General features: G+C 36.7%; 1 protein-coding gene across 3 annotated transcripts in view; it reads left to right on the top strand.

Annotated features, from left to right (window-relative positions):
* SYT16 (synaptotagmin 16) overlaps positions 1-22,563 on the top strand; it is a 127,827-nt gene extending 105,264 nt beyond the window's left edge. For all 3 annotated transcript variants that reach the window (XM_027842913.1, XM_027842914.1, XM_027842915.1), the window contains 3 exons: positions 5,586-6,029; positions 9,651-9,840; positions 22,250-22,563. In XM_027842913.1, the coding sequence (XP_027698714.1) occupies positions 5,586-6,029; positions 9,651-9,840; positions 22,250-22,563 (948 nt within the window). The remainder of the gene's footprint in view (positions 1-5,585; positions 6,030-9,650; positions 9,841-22,249) is intronic.
* The last annotated feature ends 602 nt before the right edge of the window (positions 22,564-23,165 follow it).

Genomic DNA, 23,165 nt, shown 5'->3' on the forward strand with positions numbered 1-23,165 from the left:
CCACTTAATTTTTTCAGATATTTATCCCATCACATTCAACTCACACTCATGCTCTCTATGTATACTCCTTCCAGCTGCTTTAATAATGAGAAAGTTTTTAGTAGTTACAAGTATCATTTCCCATGCAGGAATGTAAACAGTTTAATCTTATTCAATCTCTCATGATTTTTCTTTTATGTTTACCTTTTTATGCTTCTCTTGAGTCTTGTATTTGAAAGTAAAATTTTCTATTCAGCTCTGACTTTTTCATCAGGAATGCTTAAAAGTCCTCTATTTCATTGAATTTCCATTTTTTTTCACTCTGAAGGATTCTACTGAGTTTTGCTGGGTAAGTGATTCTTGGTTGTACTGCTAGCTCCTTTGCCCTCCAGAATATAATATTTCAAGCCCTCCTATCCTTTAATACAGAAACTGCTACATCTTGTGTTATCCAGACTATGGCTCCATGATACTTGAATTGTTTCTTTCTGGCTGCTTGCAATATTTTCTCCTTTACCTGGGCCTCTGGAATTTGGTTATAATATTCCTAGGAGTTTTCTTTTTGGGATCTCTTTTAAAAAGTGATTGGTGGATTGTTTCTATTTCTATTTTACCCTCTGGTTCTAGAATATCAGGGCAATTTTCCTTGATAATTTCTTGAAAGATGATGTCTAAGTTCTTATTTTTGATCATGGCTTTCAGTCCAATAATTTTAAAATTATCTCTCCTGAATCTATATTCCAGGTTATTTGTTTTTCCAATGAGATATTTCACATTGTCTTCTATTTTTCATTCCTTTTGCTTTGTTTTATTGTTTCTTGATGTCTCATAAAGTCATTAGTTTCCACTTGCCCAATTCTACTTTTTAAGGAATTACTTTCTTCCTTGAGCTTTGCTCCTCCTTTTCAATTTTTTGACAATTTTACTTTTCAAAGAGTTTTTCTATACAGTGAATTTTTGTATATCTTTTACTATTTGTCCAACTCTGCTTTTTAAGACATCCTCCTCTTCATTGAGTTTTTGTGCCTCTTTTACCATTTGGCCTATTCTGTTTTGCAAGGCATTATTTTCTTCATTTTTTTGTGCTTCCTTTATCAAACTGTTGATTCTTTTTTCATGATTTTCTTGCATCTCATTTCTCATGTTTCATTTCTTTTCACAATTCTTCTTCTACCTCTCTTCTTTGATTTTAAAAATCCTTTTTGAACTCTTCCGTGGCCTGAGATCAATTCCTATTTTTCTTTGAGGCTTTGGATATAGTAGTTTTGACTTTATTGTCTTCTTCTGAGTTTGTGTTTTGATCTTTCCTGTCATTAAGTAACTTTCTAATCAGGTTCTTTTTCTACTCTTTGCTCATTTTCCAGACTATTTCTTGATTTCTGTAATTTCTGTATTTCTTGGCTTCTGTAATGGAGGGGGCACTGTCCCAAACTTCTGGTTTTTTGTGCAGGTGTTTTCAGAGATAATTCTGGGGAACTGTAAGTTTTCATTTCTTTTAAGGTGGTATGATCTAGGGAGAGGTGTGTTTACAGCTCTCCTGGTCTGTGTTCTGGTCTATGAGTGACCACAAGGACTTTTTTCTACCCTGGAACTGTGACCAGGGTCTCAGCTTCTCTGTAGCCACAAGCTTTGATGTGTTAGTGCTCCTCCTTGCCCTGAGACTAAGACCCAGGACTGTGACCCAGATCAGTATGGGTAATGCAACAGAATCCTGCTACTGATGTCAGCAAAGGGACTCCTGTAATCTCTTTCTGACCAGTTGTCTGACCCCTTTACTATCTGTGAGCTGAGAGGTCAGGAAAATGTCATTGTCACCACTGATTCAGTTGCCCTCAAGGCTTACTGCTGGTTTGCTGGAATGTGGCTTGTGCTGGACTGAGCTTCATTTTCATCCTGATACAACCAATCTTTCCTGTCAACTTTCTAAGTTTTTTTGAGCTGGTAAATTGTTTCACCCCATCCTTTTGTGGATTCTGTTGCTCTAGAATTTGTTTGGAGGCATTATTTAAAATTGTTTGGTGGGGTTTTAGGAAGAGCTTGAGTGAGTCCCTGCCTTTTCTCTGCCATGTTTGCTCCACTTCCCTCCATCTCCTTTTAAAGATAAAATAATAGTCTCTGTGAGAGGTGCTATTGAAGCTGGTGCTACATTTCTCCCTGTGGAGAGAAATTTTAGTCTCTTGGAAAACCACTTGGAGTCCATCAAATCCACCTTGGTATTATATACAATAAACATTTCATAATGGAAAGCAGCACTTAACAAGGTATGCATTTAATATAGTGAAATAAATATATGTATCCACACTTGCATACACAAAGCATAAAGCATGCACACATTACGTAATTACTTTCAAGGAGAAAAAAACAGCAAAACTATACTGACAAACAAAATAATAGTTAAGTGTAATAACAACATCTGTATAACATTGCATGTACAAATAGAAAATACAAAGGACTATTATATTTAAATAAAAAATCAATCAGGAACTTTATCTGGCTACAAGAAGTTAATTTCTCCTATTCTGCCGCATTATAATTTAGGTTAGTTAGATAGATTGGATGTTTCTTGCTCTATTATAAACTATCAATCTTTATACATATGTACCTAAGTTGGTGAATGGTTTTCCATAGTTATCAAACTAGCAACCTGAACTAGATTAAAATGTAATTGGGAAATATTTAACAAAATAAGTAAAAATACAATACAACATTGATAATGTTAATTTGTGGTTTCTATTTACAGTATCTCCTTAACCACAGCAATACCTTTTTAAAGAGCTTTCTATTCTTATTAGGAAGCAAGTTGGGCTTTACTGTCAGAGTTTCTGTTTCAATGTAGCAGTTTCCTTTCAAATATCTTTCATTAGTTCTTTTGTATTAAGGTTACAGTACAGTTTGTTTCACACTTCAACTGTCTCTTTATATCTACTACATGAACATCTTGATTTCTTATATAAAAGCATTACCATGCCTTTGCTTTACCTCATTTTGAGATTTTTGATCCATATAACAAATATATGAAGTTAGTGCTATAGTGATTTCATCCTTGACATTTCTGCAGCCTTTGACATGGTTGATTATCCTCTTCTCTTTGAAGCTGTCTTCTCTTTAGTATTTTTTTTGTTTGTTTAGAGCTATTTTTTTACAGGTATTTGAAGGGGTTTGGGGGATAGCTCAAGCAAGTCACTGCTTTTACTCCACCATCTTGGCTCTGCCCCTCTGTGTGTGTGTGTGTGTGTGTGACACTGCTCTCCTCTAGTTCTCTTATCTGATTGATATCATTCTCCTTCTCCTTTGCTGGACCTCTGGGTATCTCCCAAAGCTCTGTCCTTGGCCCTCATATCTTCTCCCAACATACTATTTCCCTAAGTCATCTTATCAGCTCCCTTGCATTCAATTTTCATATCTATTCAGATGGTTCTCAAACTTATTTATTTATCCCTAACATCTCTCCTGATCTTCATTTTTGCATTTCTAACTGCCTATTGGATATCTCAAACTTGATGTCTTATTGACATCTTGATCTCAATGTGTCTAAAACTAAACTAATGATCTCCCACTCAACCCTCCTCTCTTGCTACTAATTTCCCTATTACTCTCCATGGTACCACTGTCCTTCCAGTCACAGTTAGGTGTTATTTTCAACTCCTTACTCCCTCTCACGCCCCATATCCAATCTTTGCCAAGTCTTGTTGGTCTTTATCTATGCAATATTTCTTGTATATGCCTTCTTCTTTCTTCTGACACTGCTACTACCTTAGTACAGGCCCTTATCACCTCACACCCAGACTATAGCAATGGCCTGCTTATTGGTCTCTGTGCCTCCTTCCCACTCTTAACAATTCTCCACTCAGTTGTAAAAGTGATCCTTCTAAAGTGCAGATATGACCATGTCATCACCATCATTCTCCAATGAACTCTAGTGGCTCCCTGTTACCTCCAGGATCAAATATAAAATCATTTGTTCAGCTTTTAATGCTCATCATAACTTGACTCCTTCCTACTCTTCCAGTCTTCTTACACCTTACTTCCATCTTTGTTCTATATGTTCCAGTGAAACTGGCCTCCTTTCTGTTCCCTGCACAAAAATCTTCACATCTCCTCTCCATGCCTTTGTACTGGTTATCTCCTCAGCTTGAAAATGCACTCCCTCCTTGTCTCTGATTCTTAGAATTCTTAATTTCCTTCAAACACCACTTTCTATAGGAAACCTGTTTTGATCAATCAAGCTACTAATGCATCCCCCCTCAAAAAAAATTACCTTGTATATACTAATGAATGTACAGATCACCTTTCCTAATAAACTTCTTTTTTTTGAGGGGAAGGACTATTTCAGTTTTTCGTTCAATCCCAGAGCTCTAGCGTAGTGCATGGCACATAAAAGGTACTTAATAATGCTTATTGATTCATTGACTTAACTGTCACTAAGGGAGGATTTGAACCTAGTTCTTCCTGAAACCCAATCTAGAACTCTATCCAACAGTACAGCTTTTCTCTGTTGGCCAAGATGAAATTTCTGTATTATCCATGGCTTTTAATTAGTCAAGCAATGTAATCAAGAATAGAAAAGCTTGGTATTTTAACAGAGAACTGTGACAGTTTCTCAGTGGGAAGGCTTAACTTATCTTTCAAAGACTCTTCTCCAGTATTATTTATGCATATACATATGCATGTCATTTTTATTCAAACCAATCTCTATAGCAACCACTTTTATCACTTGAAACTTACTCAGATAAATGTCCCTGAATAGAAACTCTTATGTGTTGATATGCTCAGAGAGAAAGGATATGGAAAGCTTTCCTCTCATTTTGCAAGAAACCTCAACTTTTATAGTAATATATTTTCGGTCCTAAAAATTAAAATAACTCACAAAATGTAGAGAGGCACTCATGCTATATCAAGGGAGAAGAAAATGTCAATAATTCATGGTGTGAAGAGGAATCTAAACAAACAAAATCTTTGTTAGTACATTGATATGCATAAAGACTTTCATTTTTTTTTGTCTTGGCTTGTAAATAGGAAACATGATACCTTTTGATGGTTTTATTAGTGAGCAGAATCAATGTTAAGTTTTAATGCTTAGCAGAAAGCTATAACAGCTTCAATTCATAGGAGAAGGCTATATCAGGTATTGACCAAACATTGGCTTACTTCAGCTATGTAGATTGAAAATGTACCTGATAATGTACTGTTAACACAGTCATTTTGTTGGTCATGTTTATAATGACAGGGTAGACATCAAGAAATGACCATGATGAAAATAACAAAAGGCATTGTTAATATAGATATATGGAGGCACATATCTGTTTATATTGTTTTCTGCCCTGCATCACCAGCAAGATTGGAGTCTTCAGAAGAAATGGGATCATGCAGGAGACATTTGACTCAGTCACACTTGACTGGATCAGTTCAAACTTGGGCTCAACTTTTTCATACTTTGGAAATGGCTCCAGAAAATCATGGTGGAGTCAATGACTGACAAAGAGCCGTGTTTGATTTAATTCCATGTTAATACCTAAGCAAATAGGTCAGTCTTGTAAAGATTCTATTGACTACTGAAAAATGATAAATTTGTTTCCATTTATATCTTAATCTTCTGCTTGTTACAGGAGCACGATGGACTCAATATTCCTCACTTCCCTCCCAGTGCCTATGAACCCATCTCAAAGTGTGGGGACTTAGATGTCATCTTTGAATATAATCTTTCCAACCAAAAGCTTGCAGTGACCATCGTAAAGGCCCAGAACATTCCAGATAAAGATCGAAGCGGTGCCAATGCATGGCAAGTTCACACTGTACTGCTTCCCAGAAAGAAGCAAAGGGGTAAGACTAGTGTTCAAAGAGGGCCCACCCCAATCTTCAAAGAGAAAGTATTCTTTAGTAAACTGGAGCCTGAAGATTTGGGGGGCTGCGCAGTCAGGTTTCGTCTATATGCTATACTCAAGATGAACCGAGAGAAGATGATGGGAGAAAAGCTGTTTCACCTTAGCCAGTTGCGCCAAGAAGGGAAAATGAAAGTGACTTTGGTTTTGGAGCCAAGGAGTAATATGAGTGTAAGTATTTATGGTGGTGTTAGCCAATTTAAAGTATTTTACTGGAGGGGTTAGAGTTGCTAGCTATTGATTTATCATGTTCAGTCAGATACATTGGAATTCAATAGACCCTTCTATCTAGTTTTCTGTTGGATCTTCACATGCAATTATTTTGTAAGCCATTAATTCTGGTTATGGTACAGGGGATCTTTATGCTTACCTTCACATTAACTTGATAGATTTATTCAGTTTTTTTTCATTTTAGGAAGTGAAAGCAGTGGTTAGAATAGGGTAGAGATGGAAGGGCAAGACATCAACACATAAGGAGAGTAAATAGGCTTTGAGGTTCACTTATGATTGAAATTTTCCCTAGAAAAAAATTAAAACACCAGACTTTCAGAAACTGGAATGCAGCATGTACATCTGAGGCAGGGTCTTCAAGTTAGACAGCCTGGTACTCCAGGTAAGGCTGCACACCCTCTGACCCTGGGGATTATTCCATCAAATAAAGTGTTTGTTTGTCCTTCTGGTATTCTCTTCTTCCTATGTCAGGTTTTCAGAAGAGAACCACTTGTGTTTGCAAGTTGAAAAGTTAGCTCCAGCACTAGATATTTGCATCTATATGTGAGACCCTCCATTTTATAAAGTTGGCTGTTTGAAAATGACTGTTAGATCATGCACATTTTCCTCTTGCCATGAGTCCTCGGAAAAAAGAATGGAGCTAAGACCTTAAAGGCCAAATTCTTAGCTCTGTTGATGGGACAATATAAATACATTATTAATTGCTTGTAATTATTGTAATTTCTGTTGCTGAAAAGGGAGGGAGGAATGCATTTCATTAAATTTCTGTACCTTCAGGAATTGGGCAATTTGCATCTTAATATCCAACTTTTAAATGTGAAAGATGGGTAAGCATTAAAGCAGAGAATTACTTGAAATGTTTTACATCATGTTGTATAGTGAAGCCTATTACTATCATAATTTGTTTTGTAATAGTCACAAAGTTAATATTATATCACCCAGGAAGTAGGCAGGAGTGGGTAGGGGAATGTATAGAGAATGTTAGATTCATGAGTCAAGAAATATAAAGACAGAGTTTAAATCAGGTGGGATATCACAGAATCCCAAATTTAGTGTTTATTTAGGGGTAGATATGGAAGAAGAAGCTAGGAAATATATTCCTATTGAGTGTGGACTATACGGGAAGTAATGAAGAGCAAAAATCACAGATAGATAGAGATGCTGTCCACTTCCCTTTCAGAGCAATTGCTGTCTTATTAATTATTAATCAGAGCTGGAAAAAACATTACAGATCATCTTTTCCTTCAAATTCCATCATTTTACTTATGAGGAAAACAGATCTAAAGAGGTGAAGTAATATATATATATAGATAGATAGATAGATAGATAGATAGATAGATATGAAAGAGCAGGAGATTTTTTTCCTCCATCTTTCTAGACTTTGGTGTACAAAGTGGGCAGTGAATGCTTGTTGATTGAATAAATGTTGTAGGTAAGTTGGTATTCTTTTTTAGACATTTTAAACATAAATTTGCTTAGTAAAAACATACATTTAAATTAATTATTTCAGCACTTAACAAATCGTAACAGTATTTCACTCGTTCCAATTCATCATCAGAATCCTTTATTCAATCTCACTTATTTTTTCCTCAGTTCAGCTTATCTATATTTATCCCATTTTTTAGTTCAAATGATTTTGTTTTGCATTATTTAATAAAAATCTTTTTAAGTTTCTTTGTTTTGTCCATATGTTGTGGTTTTAATTGCATCTTGCATTCTATTAATATGATAGTGGATGGGATGAGATTAGTGCTTTAATTGGTATGGGGAACCCCCAATATGGATAATTTCCCTTACCAATAAATATTGGCACCTTTGTAACTTTTAGTCTTAGAGAGTTTATTGGGGTGTTCAGAAGTCTAAAAACAAAAACAAACAAAGAAACTTACCTAAGGTCATATGGTGAGTATGTTTCAGACGTGGGACTTGAACTTATCTTGCTGTGAGACCAGCTTTCTATTCACTACACCACACTGCCTCTTTTCATCAGCATACCACAATTTATTTAGCCATTCCCTATTGTTGGGTATTGAGGTTCCCCCCCCCCTTTTTTTTGCAGTGACATATAATAGCTTGATTTTCTTTTTTAGGCCCATCTTGGACTTACAGGATCATAGGATTTAGAGCTGGATTGGGCCTTGATTACAATCTAATCCAAAACTTTCATTTATAGATGAGCAAACTGAGGCAAATAGAGGTGAATTATTTTTCCAAGTTCACACAGGTACTAAATAATATATCTAGGATTTCAATCATGGTATTTTGATTCTAAATCTAGTGACCAAGGGACAGGCCGATTGGACAGGCCAATTCACCTCTATGGTCCTTACTTTCTTCATCTGTAAAATAAGCTATATTATCCTTTGAAGCAGCTAGATGGCTCAGGGGATAGAGTGCTGGACCTTGAGTCAGGAAGACCTGAGTTCAACTGGCCTCAGACACATAATAGTTGTGTGACCCTGTGCAAGTCACTTAACTTCTCAGTGTGCTAGGCAATAGGGAATAAGCATTTATGTAGTACCTACTATGTGGTAGGCACTGTGCTAAGTTAACACTTTACAAATATTATCTCATTTGATCTTCACAACCCTGTCAGGTAGGTGCTATTATTATCCCCATTTTATAGTTGCTTTACAGTTTACAGTTACAGTTACAGTTGCAGCTGAGGAAATAGAGGCAAATAGAGATTAAGTGACTTGCCCAGCATCACATATCTAGTAAAAGTATGAAGTGGGATTTGAACTCAGGTCTTCCTGACTCTGGGCCCAGCACTTTATCCATTGGGTCACCTAGCTGCCTCCTAAACATGTATGTTACAAAGAGTTGCCTAACTCCATCAGTGGAGAAAGTTTCCACCCTGGAAATAGTCCATGTGGAATGAAAGCAAAGGTCAGATTACCCCTCACTTTTCTATCCCCAAAGATGCTACAGTGTATAACCTCACATTGACTTATCTAAAAAATGTGTGAGAATCTGTTCAATGAATTGTAGAATTTCATTTTTATCTATTTTCCTGGGGGAAAGGGAAAGGAGATAACAGATACAATTTACAACCTTCCAAAAAGTTTAAAAAAAAAGAGAGATCCCATGTTTTGTATGCTATAATATAGCTTTCCAAAATCATGACCACATGCATTGCTATATTCCTTAAGAAATAATAGGGAACAGAGAGGCAGTGCTAGAGTAGATAAATTCTGTTGAAATGTTCAAGTAGAAATTACTCTAAGGGGAATTTTGGTCTATATTAAATGTATTATTATCTGTGTGTGTATATTCAAGGTTTTGATTTACATTGGTAATAACATTTTTGGTCTTTTGTTTTCAGAGAGGAAATATTGAACAGAGACAGATCTTTAAACAAATGTGTCTGGCTGATGATGTGGAGACCTTATCCTTGATTCTGTCCTCCTGCCCCATTATTATTCACATAGAGTGCACAATTTGAAATCTTTGGCAGCCATTGAAATCATGTCACAATTTCACCCAACATAATGTAAGCTGGATAGAAAAGAGAGTAGTGTGAAGTGTCCCAATGGTTTCTTTGTTGTTCTTTCCTGCCAGAGTGGAGAGTCTCAGCTCAGCCTGTCTGCGGTTTCTCACAGTGATAGTGCTTCATCCACACAGTCTTTGTCTCATGGAGGGGTGCCAGAGCTCTTGGTGGGGTTGTCATATAATGCCACAACGGGACGATTATCTGTAGAAATTATCAAAGGCAGCCATTTCCGAAACCTTGCTATTAACAGACCTCCTGGTAAGTGAAATTCTGTTCTGCCAGCAAAAGTACTTACAGAGACCAGTTGAAGCCATACCTACCTTCATCTAATTTTTGTAATTTTTATTCTAAAAAAGATCTTAATGGGTTTAGATGGGTTTTTCAATGCCTCTCAGTTTAACTAGGTAGAAACTCCTTCACAATCCAAGGGTTTTCTGATACCCAACATGCTGAATCCTACTTTAATGTCTATGTTTTTATTTTTATGAATGAGAAAACTCAGCATTTTCAGTAATATAATATGTAAACACAATTGACATCTGTTAATGCCAAGTAATTCATTTGTATTATCAGGAACCATTGAGCTGGAAGAAATCTTGAGAGTCTACTTTTTTTTTTTAATTCCCTCATCACTAGAAAAGATACCACTAAATAACCAATGTGATATAGTTAAAAAAAAAACCCAAAATACAAAAACACTGGCCTAGGAGTCAGGGCAACCGAATACTAGTCCCAGATTTTCTCTTCTGTGTCACATTGGACAAATCTTTTACCCTTTTTCTACCTTAGTTTCCTCATTGTCAAGTAAGGAAGATGGAAGATGCCTCTCAACTCTTCCGATTCTATTCAATCCCTGATATATAGTGGTCTGTTCTCCTCTTAACTTTTTGGAACCTTCTTGGTAGCCTATTATAATAGTCTTTAATACTATTTCATTGTGTCAGTTTTACTTTATTAAAGGTAGCTAGGGATCAGTCTATATTATTTAATAATGGTAGTGCCTTACTTATACTTGTGTGTTGGGTCCCTAGTAGGCTGGTTCTTGCTTGGATTGGCTATAGAGCTGGCAAAGTCAGTTATTTGAAAGGACATAGCCAATATTCAATAAGGACAATATCCAAGTTCCCCTTCTAATTCAATCAAGAAAAACTCCTCCATACTTAGTAATTGCTAATATTTATATAGTACTATCATAAGTGCTTTACAATTATTATCTCATTTGATCCTTACAACAACCCTGGGAGGTAGGTGCGATTATTGTCTTCATTTTACAGTTGAAGAAACTGAGGCAAACAGAGGTCAAGTGACTTGCCTAGGGTCACACAGCTAGTGAGTGTCTGAGGCTGGATTTGAATTCAGGTATTTCTGACTCCAGACCCAATACTCTATCCACTGTATCATCAAGCTGCCTCAGGGAATTGGAATATCAACTGTCTTTCTATTTCTATCAGAGAACTTCATACTTCATAAAAGAATCTAGTGCTCAAACACATCTTTACACATAATTCATTGTTTGGCCCTTTTTAAAATTACCTTCCTGGGCTGGGGATTGATCAGAGGTCAACTCCACCATAGTTAACATTTCTATTATTTCAATGTATTTTCTGCTATTTCCATTTGATCCATGGCCCCAACATTGGCCAGCCAAGAAGTGAGAAGTCATTGCTTAGGTAATAAATAATGAAAGGAAATGAAAAGAATGAGCAAAGCAGTGGACATGAGTAACCCATCCTTAACATTTAAATGTGTAAGGGACAGTACCACATGACCAAAATCTACATTCATTTTTGGGCTTATGACTAGTTACCATTTAACACTGCAGGAGATCACATTTTCTATATGTGATGGGGTTTATTTTAGTCTATCTTTATTAAGCCCATTGGTTTTTAGGTGGGAGTTTGAAATTACAGCTCTAATACATATAGCAAGGGAGAACCCCTGAGTTCTGAATAACAATAGTGCTTATGAGACTTCCAGCACTGATGTCCAAAGCAGGCAAGATCATTACTTTGAATACATAATCATTGCTATGTTTTTCTGCTTCTTAATTGTACTTAGTAGCATCTATTTAGTAGAGGTGACTTTGTTTTTTAAATGAGTTTTGGGACACCTAATCACTGGATTTACATAGTTCTCTGCAAAGCTGCTATGAATCTTTTTCATAGAACATTCCCCGCCCCATTTTGCTTGGTATATGAACCACAGTTTAAGTGACTTACCCAAGGTCACTCAGGTAGTAAGTAGCAGGCAGGATTTGGATTTAGGTCCTCTAATTCTAGAGGTAGTGTTCTTTCTACTGCTGCCTTTTGCTGAGGAAAGGGGGAAAGAAGGTGGTTTTGTATCTTGCCTATTCTCTAAGCTTCATATATATGATATAGTGAAGAGGCCCAGGTCTTCAAGGTCAGTTGTTGTTAAAAAGTACTACTGAAGAAGCAGGGAAAAATACCTATCGGATCTATGGATAGGGGAGGAATTCACAACCCAACAAGAGACAGAGAGGTTTCAGGAGATAAAATTAATTATTTGGATTATACAAAATTAAAAGAAGTCTTTTATAATGAACTGTTTTTGGTTTTAACAAAAGCAAAACCAAAACACTGGTTTTAACAAAACTAATGCTGCTAAAATTAGAGGGAAAACAGGAAATTGGGAGAAAAAAATCTTTACTTTATCTGATAGAAGTCTCATTTCTAGAATATATAGGGAACTGAGTCAAATTTATAATAGGAACCATTCCCCAGATGATGGTCAAAGGACATGTTATCGTTTTTCTAGTCATTTCAGATATGCCCAACTCTTTGTGACCCCATTCGGGATTTTCCTAGAAAGATACTGGAGTGGTTTGCTGTTTGCTTCTCCAGCTTATTTTACATATGTGGAAACTGAGGCAAATAGCATTAAGTGACTTGCACAGGGTCACATAGCTAGTAAGTGTCTAAGGCTGGATTTGAATGAACTCAGATTTTCCTGATCTCAGGCCTGGTACTGTATCTACTGCACCACACAGCTGCCCTTTATAAGGATCCAAATAGGCAGTTTTCAGAGGAAAAAATTAAAGTTATTAATAGCTATATGAAAATATATTCCAAATCACTAATAACTAGAGAAATCAAATTAAAACAACCCTGAGCTACTCTCCCACACCCATAAGACTGGCTAAGATGACAAAAAAAAAGGAAAATAGCAAATGCTGGAGGAGATATGAGATAACAGGCACACTAATGCACTGTTGGTGGAGCTGTGATCTAGTCCAACCATGCTGGAAAGCAATTTGGAATTATGCCCAAAAGTCTATTAAACAGTGACTCTGTAATACCACTAACAAGGCTATACCCCAAGGAGATCAAAGAAGGAGGAAAAGGACCCAGATGTACAAAAATTTTTATAACTGCTCTTTTTTTGTGGTGGCATATAATTGAAAACTGAGAGCATGTCCATCAATTGGGGAATGACTGAACAAGTTGAGGTATATGAATGTAATGGAATACTATTGTGCTGTAATAAATAATGAAAGGGATGGCTTCAGAAATACATGGGAAGATCCATATGAACTGATGCAAAGTGAAGTGAGCAGCATAGTCTACATAGTAACAGCAATAATGTAAAAGTAATCAACTTTGAAAGAGTTTGTAGCTCTTATTGACACAATGATCACCACAATTTTAAAGAACTTATGATGAAACATGCTATCCATCTCTAGACAACAAACTGATAGTTAATGCCATCAGTAGAAATTTTTCATCTATACATATTTGTATTAAATTTTTTATTCTTGGTTTTTCATCAGTAAGGGCAGGGGTAGGGAGAGGGAAATAAAAAAAGTCCCTGTGCTTTAAATATATATAAATAAATTTAAAAATTAAAAAAAAGAAAGGAAAAGAGAGTTTAGTTGATCATTTAAAGGCTTAAAAATCCATTCTTCATTCTCTGTCAGGTCAATAAAATATCTTCTACTAAGAAAAAAAAAAGAAGTACCACCGAGGAAGTAGTTCACAGGACTAGGCCCCTGATATGGATTTAAATATTTTTATATACCCCTATGATGGAAAAAAAAAGTCTGAATTAAAAAATGAGTCAATTTGGCAGTCTCTTGAGCCAGGCTTCATGGGAGAACATTTAGTTCCCTGACAAGTTAACAGCTGTAAAGTTCTAATCAAGTCTTTCAATTGTGATATGGCCCTGGTAATTTAGTTTACCCCTTTGAGTTTGAATTCCTCCCTTGTTAAAATAACATGGTACCTCAGGGCTAAGAATGCTGGCACTCTTGGAAAACATAGATGGTTAATCTTCAACCAAGTTATCTCATGCCTGATCCAAGCAGGCTTCTACTCCGTGTGATTATATTGTTCACATAAATATAACTTGTCAAAAACTATCATTAAGATGTCCCCTCCAGTTAAAAACAACAACTTACCCAGCTTCTCAGCATGTGCATGATTAACCATACATGATAATTATATCCCAAATGATAATACTTACAGCAGCAGCATATTAACCTCGTTAGACACACACAATGGCAGTAACTTGAGGAAAGACAAAGAGAAAAGCAAATTAGGTTGCCTAGTGTAAGGAGTGAAGATCAGGAGCTAATGCAGAAGGGAGCTAGCCTAGAATCTCACAATCTCTTTTAGATTTGGAAGAGGCCCTCGAGAGCATATCAACAGTTTAACCCTTTCATTTTGTAAATGGAGACTGGGGCCCAGAGAAGTGAAAAGAACTGCTTTAGGTCAGCAACCAGTAAGTATTAGTCTTTTTTTTTTCCATACTGCTTCTCAAATGAGATATGAAGGTAGAAAAATCTTTGCTACTTCCTCTTCCCCAAACCCCCATTATCTTTTGGCTGAAATGTTTGGATTATAAAGCCAAAATTTGGTTATAGGAACACAATCAACTCAATTAACCAAATTATCTACTGCTTTCCTTCCATTTCTTTTGACTTTAAGGAAAATGAGAGAAGTGACAAGAAAATAAGCTCCCACTTGGATTTAGAAGCAACAGCACAAGGGTATGCTAGAGCCAACTTGACTGGCTTATGAGAACTGATTGTTAAATTTATAGTGTGAGAGCATTTATAACTCAGATGTCAGCAAATAAAGGTTTGATTTATTGTTCTGTTAAGCTTCTACACTTAAGAAAATGATAGAGAAAATGGTAATCATTTAGATTAAACTTAAAAGTGTGTCATGTGCACATTTTTCCCCCTCAGAAAGCTGGTTGTTAAACATTTACCAGCACACTCCTGCTTCTGTAGGTCTTAGGGTAGTAATAAAAATTCACATTTATATGACACTTTAAGATTTATAAATCATCTATTTATCCCAATCTCCTTTCCTCATCTACCATCTGTTATAACTACTAAATGCATTTTGAGATTCAGGATCATGCAAGTTTCAAGTATATTCTTTTTAAATGAACTTAGTTAAAGTTGGAAGGACCAAGATGATGGTATGGAAAGCCAAAGAGAAGCCTAGATCTCCCACATATACTCCAGCAAAGATCTAAAAAGGGTGCCAGATCAAATAATGATTCAAGACCTAAAACAAAACAACAGTAAGCTTCTCCATCCAGAGCAGGACTTCACAAAATAGACAACAACTTCACAACAGACAACAAGACATTTGCCTTCAGACACTGGGAAATGAATCCTACCAGGAAAGACAGCATAAGCTCAAGGAAATAAGCCAGAAGCCTACTCTGACCAGAGATGCTTCAGAGCACCTGAAGCCTATAGTGCTCTATTCCCAGGGGCACGAACCCTGGAGTAATCAGTCAAGGAAGCCCCAATGGGATTCAAAATCCAAAGAAATTTGACCACTGTGATCACAGACACCAGGCTAAGAGGCAACAGTAGTCTATTTGGGATTATTTGACAGGCTGGAAGTCTGCAGCACTCTGAGAACACAATGCTCTGACCCTTTGTGATCCTTGGGTACCTAAAACCTGTGAGTTTATAGACACACCAGAGGAGGTGGAAAATCAGTGTCAGAGCCCAGAACATCAAGGTCAGGACCAACCCCATCCAAAAGTGCAGAAAAAAGAAGAAAAGCCTCTTGGAGCACAAAGTCCCACATTAGGAAATGAGGCTAGAGCTGAGTTTATAGAAGACACTGAATGCTATAAGAAAATATTGTGAGTTAAGAGATGTCCAAAAAGATAAGCCCAGAAACAAAAGGTAACTACACTACACACAGTAGAGAGTACAAGAGTACCTGGAAGAAATGAAACAAGATGAACTTAGAAAAAAAATTTAGAAGAGAAATAAAATCATTAGCAGAAAGAATTGGAGGAAGTCCATGAACAAATACAAAATTATGAAGCCTTCAAGTAGACCATTCACTTCCTCTCCCCCACCTTCTGAGGGAATTTAACATGGGATTACTGTCATGGAAATGTTTTATCATTTTGGGGAATCTCTTTCTCATTGAGTTCTCCACAGTCTCCCCATGACTTTGAGTAGTATCCTGTTATTTAGAGTCCTCAGTCCCCACCCTCCACCAAAGATAAAGATTTTGGAGTTTACTGAGGGGGAAAACATCCTTCCATCAGACCTGCACTGTTTGAGTCAAGCACTGGCTTTGCTTTCCATGTAGGATGCCTTGAAGTAGCCATCTGAGCTATTGTCTTCCTCTGTGTAGCAGAATTCATCAGGAACTCTATTTCTAAAATATCCATTGCCCTAATTCTTTACTTCAGAAACTCTTGAACTGAGGTAATTCCTCAGACTATTACTACCCTGCAAACTTTTTCTTTTCTAGAAGGCTAGGTTTTGAGATCATGCTGCTCAAGGAATTCAGAATCCCTCTTCCTTTATAGGAGGTTGGGATTCTGAAACAATGTCCTTGGACTTCCTTCTCAGGCTACATGCAAATACATCTCCCATAGCCATATGCTTTTGGTGTAAAATCTCCACTGTTGCCACTGAGCCATCTCCAGTCATCTTGAGCTATATCTAGCCACTGGACCCAGATGACTCTGGAGAAGAAATTGAGGCTGGTGACTTTTCACAGCCCTCCCTCACTCAAATCCAATTCAATGCAAGTCATGTCATCATCTCCCTGATGTCTTGGTCCTCTTTGAGAGTGGACAAACCACACACACAACCGTTGTTTCCTCATAGTGGTTGTGTGTGTGTGTGTGTGTTGGGTGCCAGAAAGTCACAAAAGGTGAGAAGAGAAATAAACTTCCACTCTCTCACTTGTTGCATTTTATAGGAATACACAAAGAAAAAGGAGAAGGTTGAGTTCTCAAAAGCTGAGTCCCAAAGACAGTCATTAGTTAACTTTTATAGACTTCCAAGAAAGAGTGGCTGATTCTTTAGTCAATCAATTGATAGACACCACCATAGGATGTGGAATTCTCCACATCCTATTGGTTGGTTAGGGATATTTTTCAATTTGATCAGAGACTGACAAGAGTCCATATCCTGTAGTTTCCTCAGGTTGGTAGGCAAACACATCAATTTGACAATGGTTTCTCCCTTACATCTGTATGAAGGTTATTATTTTTTTTTAGGAATGCCTTTAGGATTTTGCCTTTCTGCAGTGTGATACAATTGAATTTAATATTCATTAAGGGCATACTATGTATAAGGCATTGTGATCTGAGGACATAAATTGAAGAATCAAATTCAACTAAAACATAATAAAACCAGTAACCTATACATAAGAAATAACAATCTTAATAAACAAAGCATTGATTTAAAATATTTACTGAACATCCACTGGGTGTAGTGTACCTCCATTGTTGGAGATATAAAGTACACGGAACTTATGGTCTAGTTGGGGGATCAGGCACAAATACAGAAAGCTATCTTGCAACAAAATACTAGGATAAGTTCATTAGGAAGTTATTAAAATTTGCTTAACATGAGTCCGAGAACAAAGGGCCAAGCCCCAGATTGTTTCTAAAGTGCAAGCCTTCCTTATGTTAGCTTTTAGAAGTATTTTTTTTAACTGATGAGCTATCCCACTGTTCAGATTCTAGCTTGTATGAGACCCAAATACAAATTTTACTTATTTTGTTAGAAATTTCCCAATTATATTTTAAACCAGTTCCAGGTAGCATTGGTTGTTTTGTATAACATCGTAGTTGCTGGCTGTAGAGGCTGACACCTCTGCCTTAGGGTCACCATTATTGATATCAATTAACATCAATAATTCATAATAATAATAATAATAATAGTAGTGGGGATTCTTTTTCAAGTATAGGTTGGACTGTATGGCCTCTGTATGGTCCTTTACAACTCTGAAATTCTATGCTTTTTGAAAGAATTTTGTGGTTTTCTAAATCAATACTGGCCCACTTTAACACCACTATTCAAAGGCTATGTAAGATACTTAAGTATTTTATAAATTTAATATGGTATATTCTAGTTGTTTGAAAATTGATAATATCTAGTAACACTAAGTTAACTAGAATTTTTAATTAGACACCCCATTTTCTAATGATTTTGATTAGAATAATGTTATTCTCTATATAATTATATGTAGAATATATCATTCTCTATAGATATATACTCTCTATACTATTATATATAATAACTAATATTAAAACACTAATAGCAATAATGATCCTGATAATTTATTACTATTAATATATATATACACTAATAAATATACATATATATGTAAAATGCTAGTAAATCTTAAAATGCTATATGTATATATATATACATTTTAAGATTTACTAGCACTTTACATAAGTTATCTCATTTGATCCTCGCAATAACCCTGTAAAGTAGTTGCTGTTATCATTCCCCATTTTACAGGTGAGGAAACTGAGGAGAAGAGAGGTTAAGTAGTTTGCCCAGAGTCCCTCAGCCGTTCCTTGAGGGCACTTTTTTGTGAGGAAGTGAGGGATACTGTGCATCCTTGGCGCCTGTATAATTAGAACACATCATGAGAAAGAGAAGAAGGGTGTTAGCATGTTGAGTGATTCCTCTATGACTGATTTAAAGGGAGTTATAGACAAGTGGCAATAGATGGTCAAACATGGATAAGTTGTAATCTGCATGATTGAGGGAATAGTCATCAGAACTATGACTATAGTTATCTCTTCCACATCATGGGAGTTTGGGGTGCAATCTGGAAAATCCATGTAAAATATTTTGGCCTTCTCTTTATACCAGAGAAGTCTGAATTATTATGGTATTAAAAGACAAAATATGTTGATATCATATAATGCTATATGTATATTTTATGTATTTCTGAGTTTCTAAACTTTTTCCATCTTGTCTGCTGGCCTTCATGTGTTGTCTGCAGCTTCCTCAAAACTGCCCCCAAATTCCCATTTAATTTCTTATGCCGACCTGTGATATATCAAAACCGCAACAGGGAAAGTCATGATGTAGAAGGGATAACTATAGAAGTCTCTCAAATTCATTTGAGTCAGGGTGGGAGTGAAAGAATAATAAAACCCTGGGCTGCTTCTATGTGCGGGTGAAGTAGAATAGAGACAGAGGTCATGGAAGTTGAGGAAGTGGGCAGCCAGGGTAATCAAAGGGTCAAGTGTTTTACTGGAGAAGAGGTACTTATTGAGGAAGAGGGAGAGTGACCTAGAGATACACAGATAATAGGACAAATTTAGACAGAACAGAGAGAACTTTAAAAGAGAGAAAGAGAGAATAATGATGCTATGCCAGGGGGTTGTGACTGAAAGTAGCAGTGGGGAGCAAGGAATGTGGGAATTCCTACTCTTATTTAGCCCTGTATCCTGGTTTATGAAAGCAGCCAGACTTAAAGAGGGTCCTAAGAAAAGTGGTTCCTTCAGGATAAAGCTAAGTTTCTATGATCACCAGAAGACAGATAGTATAAGAAGAAAAGATCTAATATGAAGAGGAATTTTAGAAGGCAAGGACTGAGGAAGTCTAGAGCTAGGCAGGAAAGGGATAAGGATATGGGGATAGATAGTAGGGGAAATAGATTTTGAAAGCTGGGAAAGACACATAGGCCCAGGAGAGATAGGTCTGCAGTAGGTGCAATAGTGTCAGGAGAACGGGGTGGCCTATTCATTCACCCTCTTCCCCCAATCTCCTTTCCCAATTCCTTTACCCTACCCCAGCCCTTTCTTGTCCCCAAATCTCACTTAAGGGCAGGATTTCAGGGCTACAGTGATACCTACTTAGATGCTGGTGCCTGGGACAAAGCTCCATGTCCCACTTAGATATAGCTTTGGTACCCATGTGGATGAGATCACAAATCCATTGGAATATTAGAATATTTCTAGTGTCTAGCACAAAGCCTTGTATATAGTAGGTGCTTAATACTTGTTTATTGACTTGAATGGGAGTTTACTAAAACTCAGCAGTCAAATTAACTGCACTAAAATCAATTACCAGCTGTCCAAAACCGGGCCTACAATTACCAGCTGTCCAAATGTTCTACAGGCAGGCTTATCTCATGGTATTTTAGCACGAGGCATGTTGCTGCTGACAAAATGTTCATTTTAGCATCAGGCCTACTGGAAACATTTGGCCCATCTTTTCCCTTCTATACTCAGGTGTCTGGATTGTTTAATAAATTATTGTCCTTGCTCCTGCACTTTGTGACACATTACAATTCATCTCAAGCAAATTCAGTTACTGTATTAAGCCACCCTTTTCCATAATCAGAAAACAACCATGTGGCAAGATAACCCCTGAGATTGTTCTTCGTTTAATGTGCAGAGTTTTGTTTACAGGGTCAACCTCAATCCTTAAGGTTATGCTGGCACCAAAATTGCATGAGTAGTTTGGGCCCTGGATCGAACTTTTCTTGTAAGAATTATGTGGCTGGGCAGCTGTGGAACCTCACAGTTTGCCTTCCAATTGTCAGTTTCTTGACAGCTTTTTTTGTGGAACAGTGTGAAGAGTGGAGAGCCCTGCTTTTGAGACAGAGAAGTGTTTTCACACCTGATGTGTAATTTCACACCTTGTGTTTCTCAGCAGATAAGTGCATAAAATAACACACCAAATGGGAATAGGGGAAAAAAAGATCAACACAGAGAAAGCTGCAGGTTGTAATTTCCTTTCTTAGAAGCACTTTGAGGGAACAGAAAATTGCAGAAATCTGGATTTACACTTTTAAAAGTTAGAATTGTGGTTCAGTAGGAGAGTGAGCAAATAAGCACGAATCAACTTGCAGCCTACATTGAATGAGATTTATAGAATGATTGAATTGGGAAAACACCCTGACACACTGATTCTTGAAAGAACAGCTTACACATTAGGCTAGTGAGAAACACTGTAAAATACTCCAGTAGTTAATAGAAATTTGAGACATCACGTTTAAGTAAGGTGAACATAAGTGTGATAGACTGTCCAAGAGGAATTATCCTTTATGATGTTCTACTCTGGAAAAGGTGCAAAAGTAGTATACTATTTTGGCATTGGATTCTTCTTTTTCCTTTCTGGATGGGAGCAACTTTATAAAGAGTGCTTGTCACTTACATATTGTGCTGTGAAACAGGGCAGATCAAGCTGGTATTTTCAATTTCATTTTATAGATTCAAAAACAGACCAAAGAGGTGAAGGAATTTGACCAAGGTCATACTGCTAATCACCACTGTGGGAAATGCCTCAAGCAGAGTGCTATATCATAATTATAATGCTCCATGACGATAGAATCCAGTCTGGAGGCCTTGGCAAAGACTATATCCCAGGGGATACCAGAAACAAATGTTTAGAGATAAAGAGCTGACATAATATAACCAGGCTCTCAAGCGAGACATGTACTATGTTTTGATCACATGGAGACAACTCCACGTCCAGCATTTGCAATATTAGATATGCCAACTATAGGTTATTATCAGTATTATTTTTTAAAATAAGCAATCTCCTAATTCCCCTTTATCCTCTAGAAAATACAGCATGTTTTCCAAGGTGTAGATCTCTGTGGACTTAGTCCTATTTCAAGATTGGATTTGAATGGATCTAAAGTGACTTGCCCATCATTCAAATATTCCAGAAAGCATAGTTGGGAACACAAATAGGTTTCATTCAAAATCTGAATCAGTCATTAGCAATTAAAAAGCTTTTTTCTAATATATTTTAGGAAGGAAGGAAGCAAGCAAGCATTTACTAAGTGCCTACCTATTGTGTGCCAGGCTCTGTGCTAAGCATTTTCCTAGCATTTTCTCATTTGATCCTCACAATAACCCTGGGAGACAGGTGCTACTATTATTTCCATTTTCACAGCTGAGGAAACTGAGGCAAACAGAGGGTTAAATGATTTTTCACAGAATCACACAGCTAATGAATATCTGAGTCTGACTTTCTGACTCCAGGTCCACTGCTCTATGCATTAATAACTAGTTGTCTATTTTAGATATAAAAAAGAAAGATGTCTACAAAGCAAAATGTACAGAAGTATTGACTCTAGTGTCAATGTGTACAAGAGTTTTACGGATATATTGATGTTTTCCATACTTTCCCTTGAATGTATTCTTATAGAAGGCATATATCTCAGTACAGCATACTAACTAGTAAAGATCCAGAAAATTTTCTCTAACAATCCATGCATTTAACCTATTTCTACCTATCAAGTATGAAACTATTTCTCAATATAAAGGAAGGAGGAACTTACTGAAAACTTGAATGAGCTGGCAGGTAGGTAGTGAGGCAACAAATGAGTGACACATATTAATATTTTTTTCTTTTCTCTTCCCTCCCCTATTTTTTTCCCTGTCACAGATACCTATGGGAAGCTCTTTCTTCTCAACTCTGTGGGTCACGAGATGTCCCGTTGTAAGACATCCATTAGAAGAGGGCAGCCAAATCCCATTTACAAGGAAACGTTTGTTTTCCAGGTAGCCCTCTTTCAGCTCTCTGACGTCACTTTGATGATCTCAATTTATAATCGACGTACTATGAGGCGCAAAGAAATGATTGGATGGATTTCACTGGGTCAGAACAGCAGTGGAGAGGAGGAACAAGACCATTGGCGAGAAATGAAGGAAACCAAGGGGCAGCAGATCTGCAGGTGGCATACCTTGCTAGAATCCTGATCATTTGCACCAACGTTCACGTGTCTCATCTTCCAGACCATTGCTGTTGCCAGATACCAATTCAACACATAGTTTAATAGGCTTTTCTAAGACAACTTGTCCCTTTTTGAATTTGTAAATGGAGGCCCTGAACTTTCTCTTTCAAGGTTTTTATGCTGGGTTTCTCACCTGAACAATTAATTAGTAGAAGTGAGAAAGTCAAGAAGATGGAAAAATCTATCTAAACATTGATGCTATCACTGCCATTTTGAATTATCTCCATTTGAGGCACTTCAAGATTAAATCTGAATCAATTACATGTAATTCTGTACATGTTGTCTATGTTGATGTTGCAACCTAAGCTGTCTTTAATGATACTATTTCCAATCCTTACAACAGCTTATACACAGTAGGGGCTCAATAAATGCTTATTCTTTTGATTTAATTGCTTCTTGAAAATGTATATTTGCCAACATTTGTGAATGAATTATATTTTCAGGTGTCATGGGCAGGCCCTGAAATATTTCTGCAAACATTTGAAGTGCCTATGATTATCATCATTTAGCTGAGTTGGCATTGATAATCTTTACTGATCATATATACTAATATTTTGTGATAGGCAT

This window comes from Vombatus ursinus, unplaced genomic scaffold (assembly GCF_900497805.2).
Source record: "Vombatus ursinus unplaced genomic scaffold, bare-nosed wombat genome assembly UNPS02014893.1, whole genome shotgun sequence".
Classification (NCBI taxonomy): Eukaryota; Metazoa; Chordata; class Mammalia; order Diprotodontia; family Vombatidae; genus Vombatus; species Vombatus ursinus.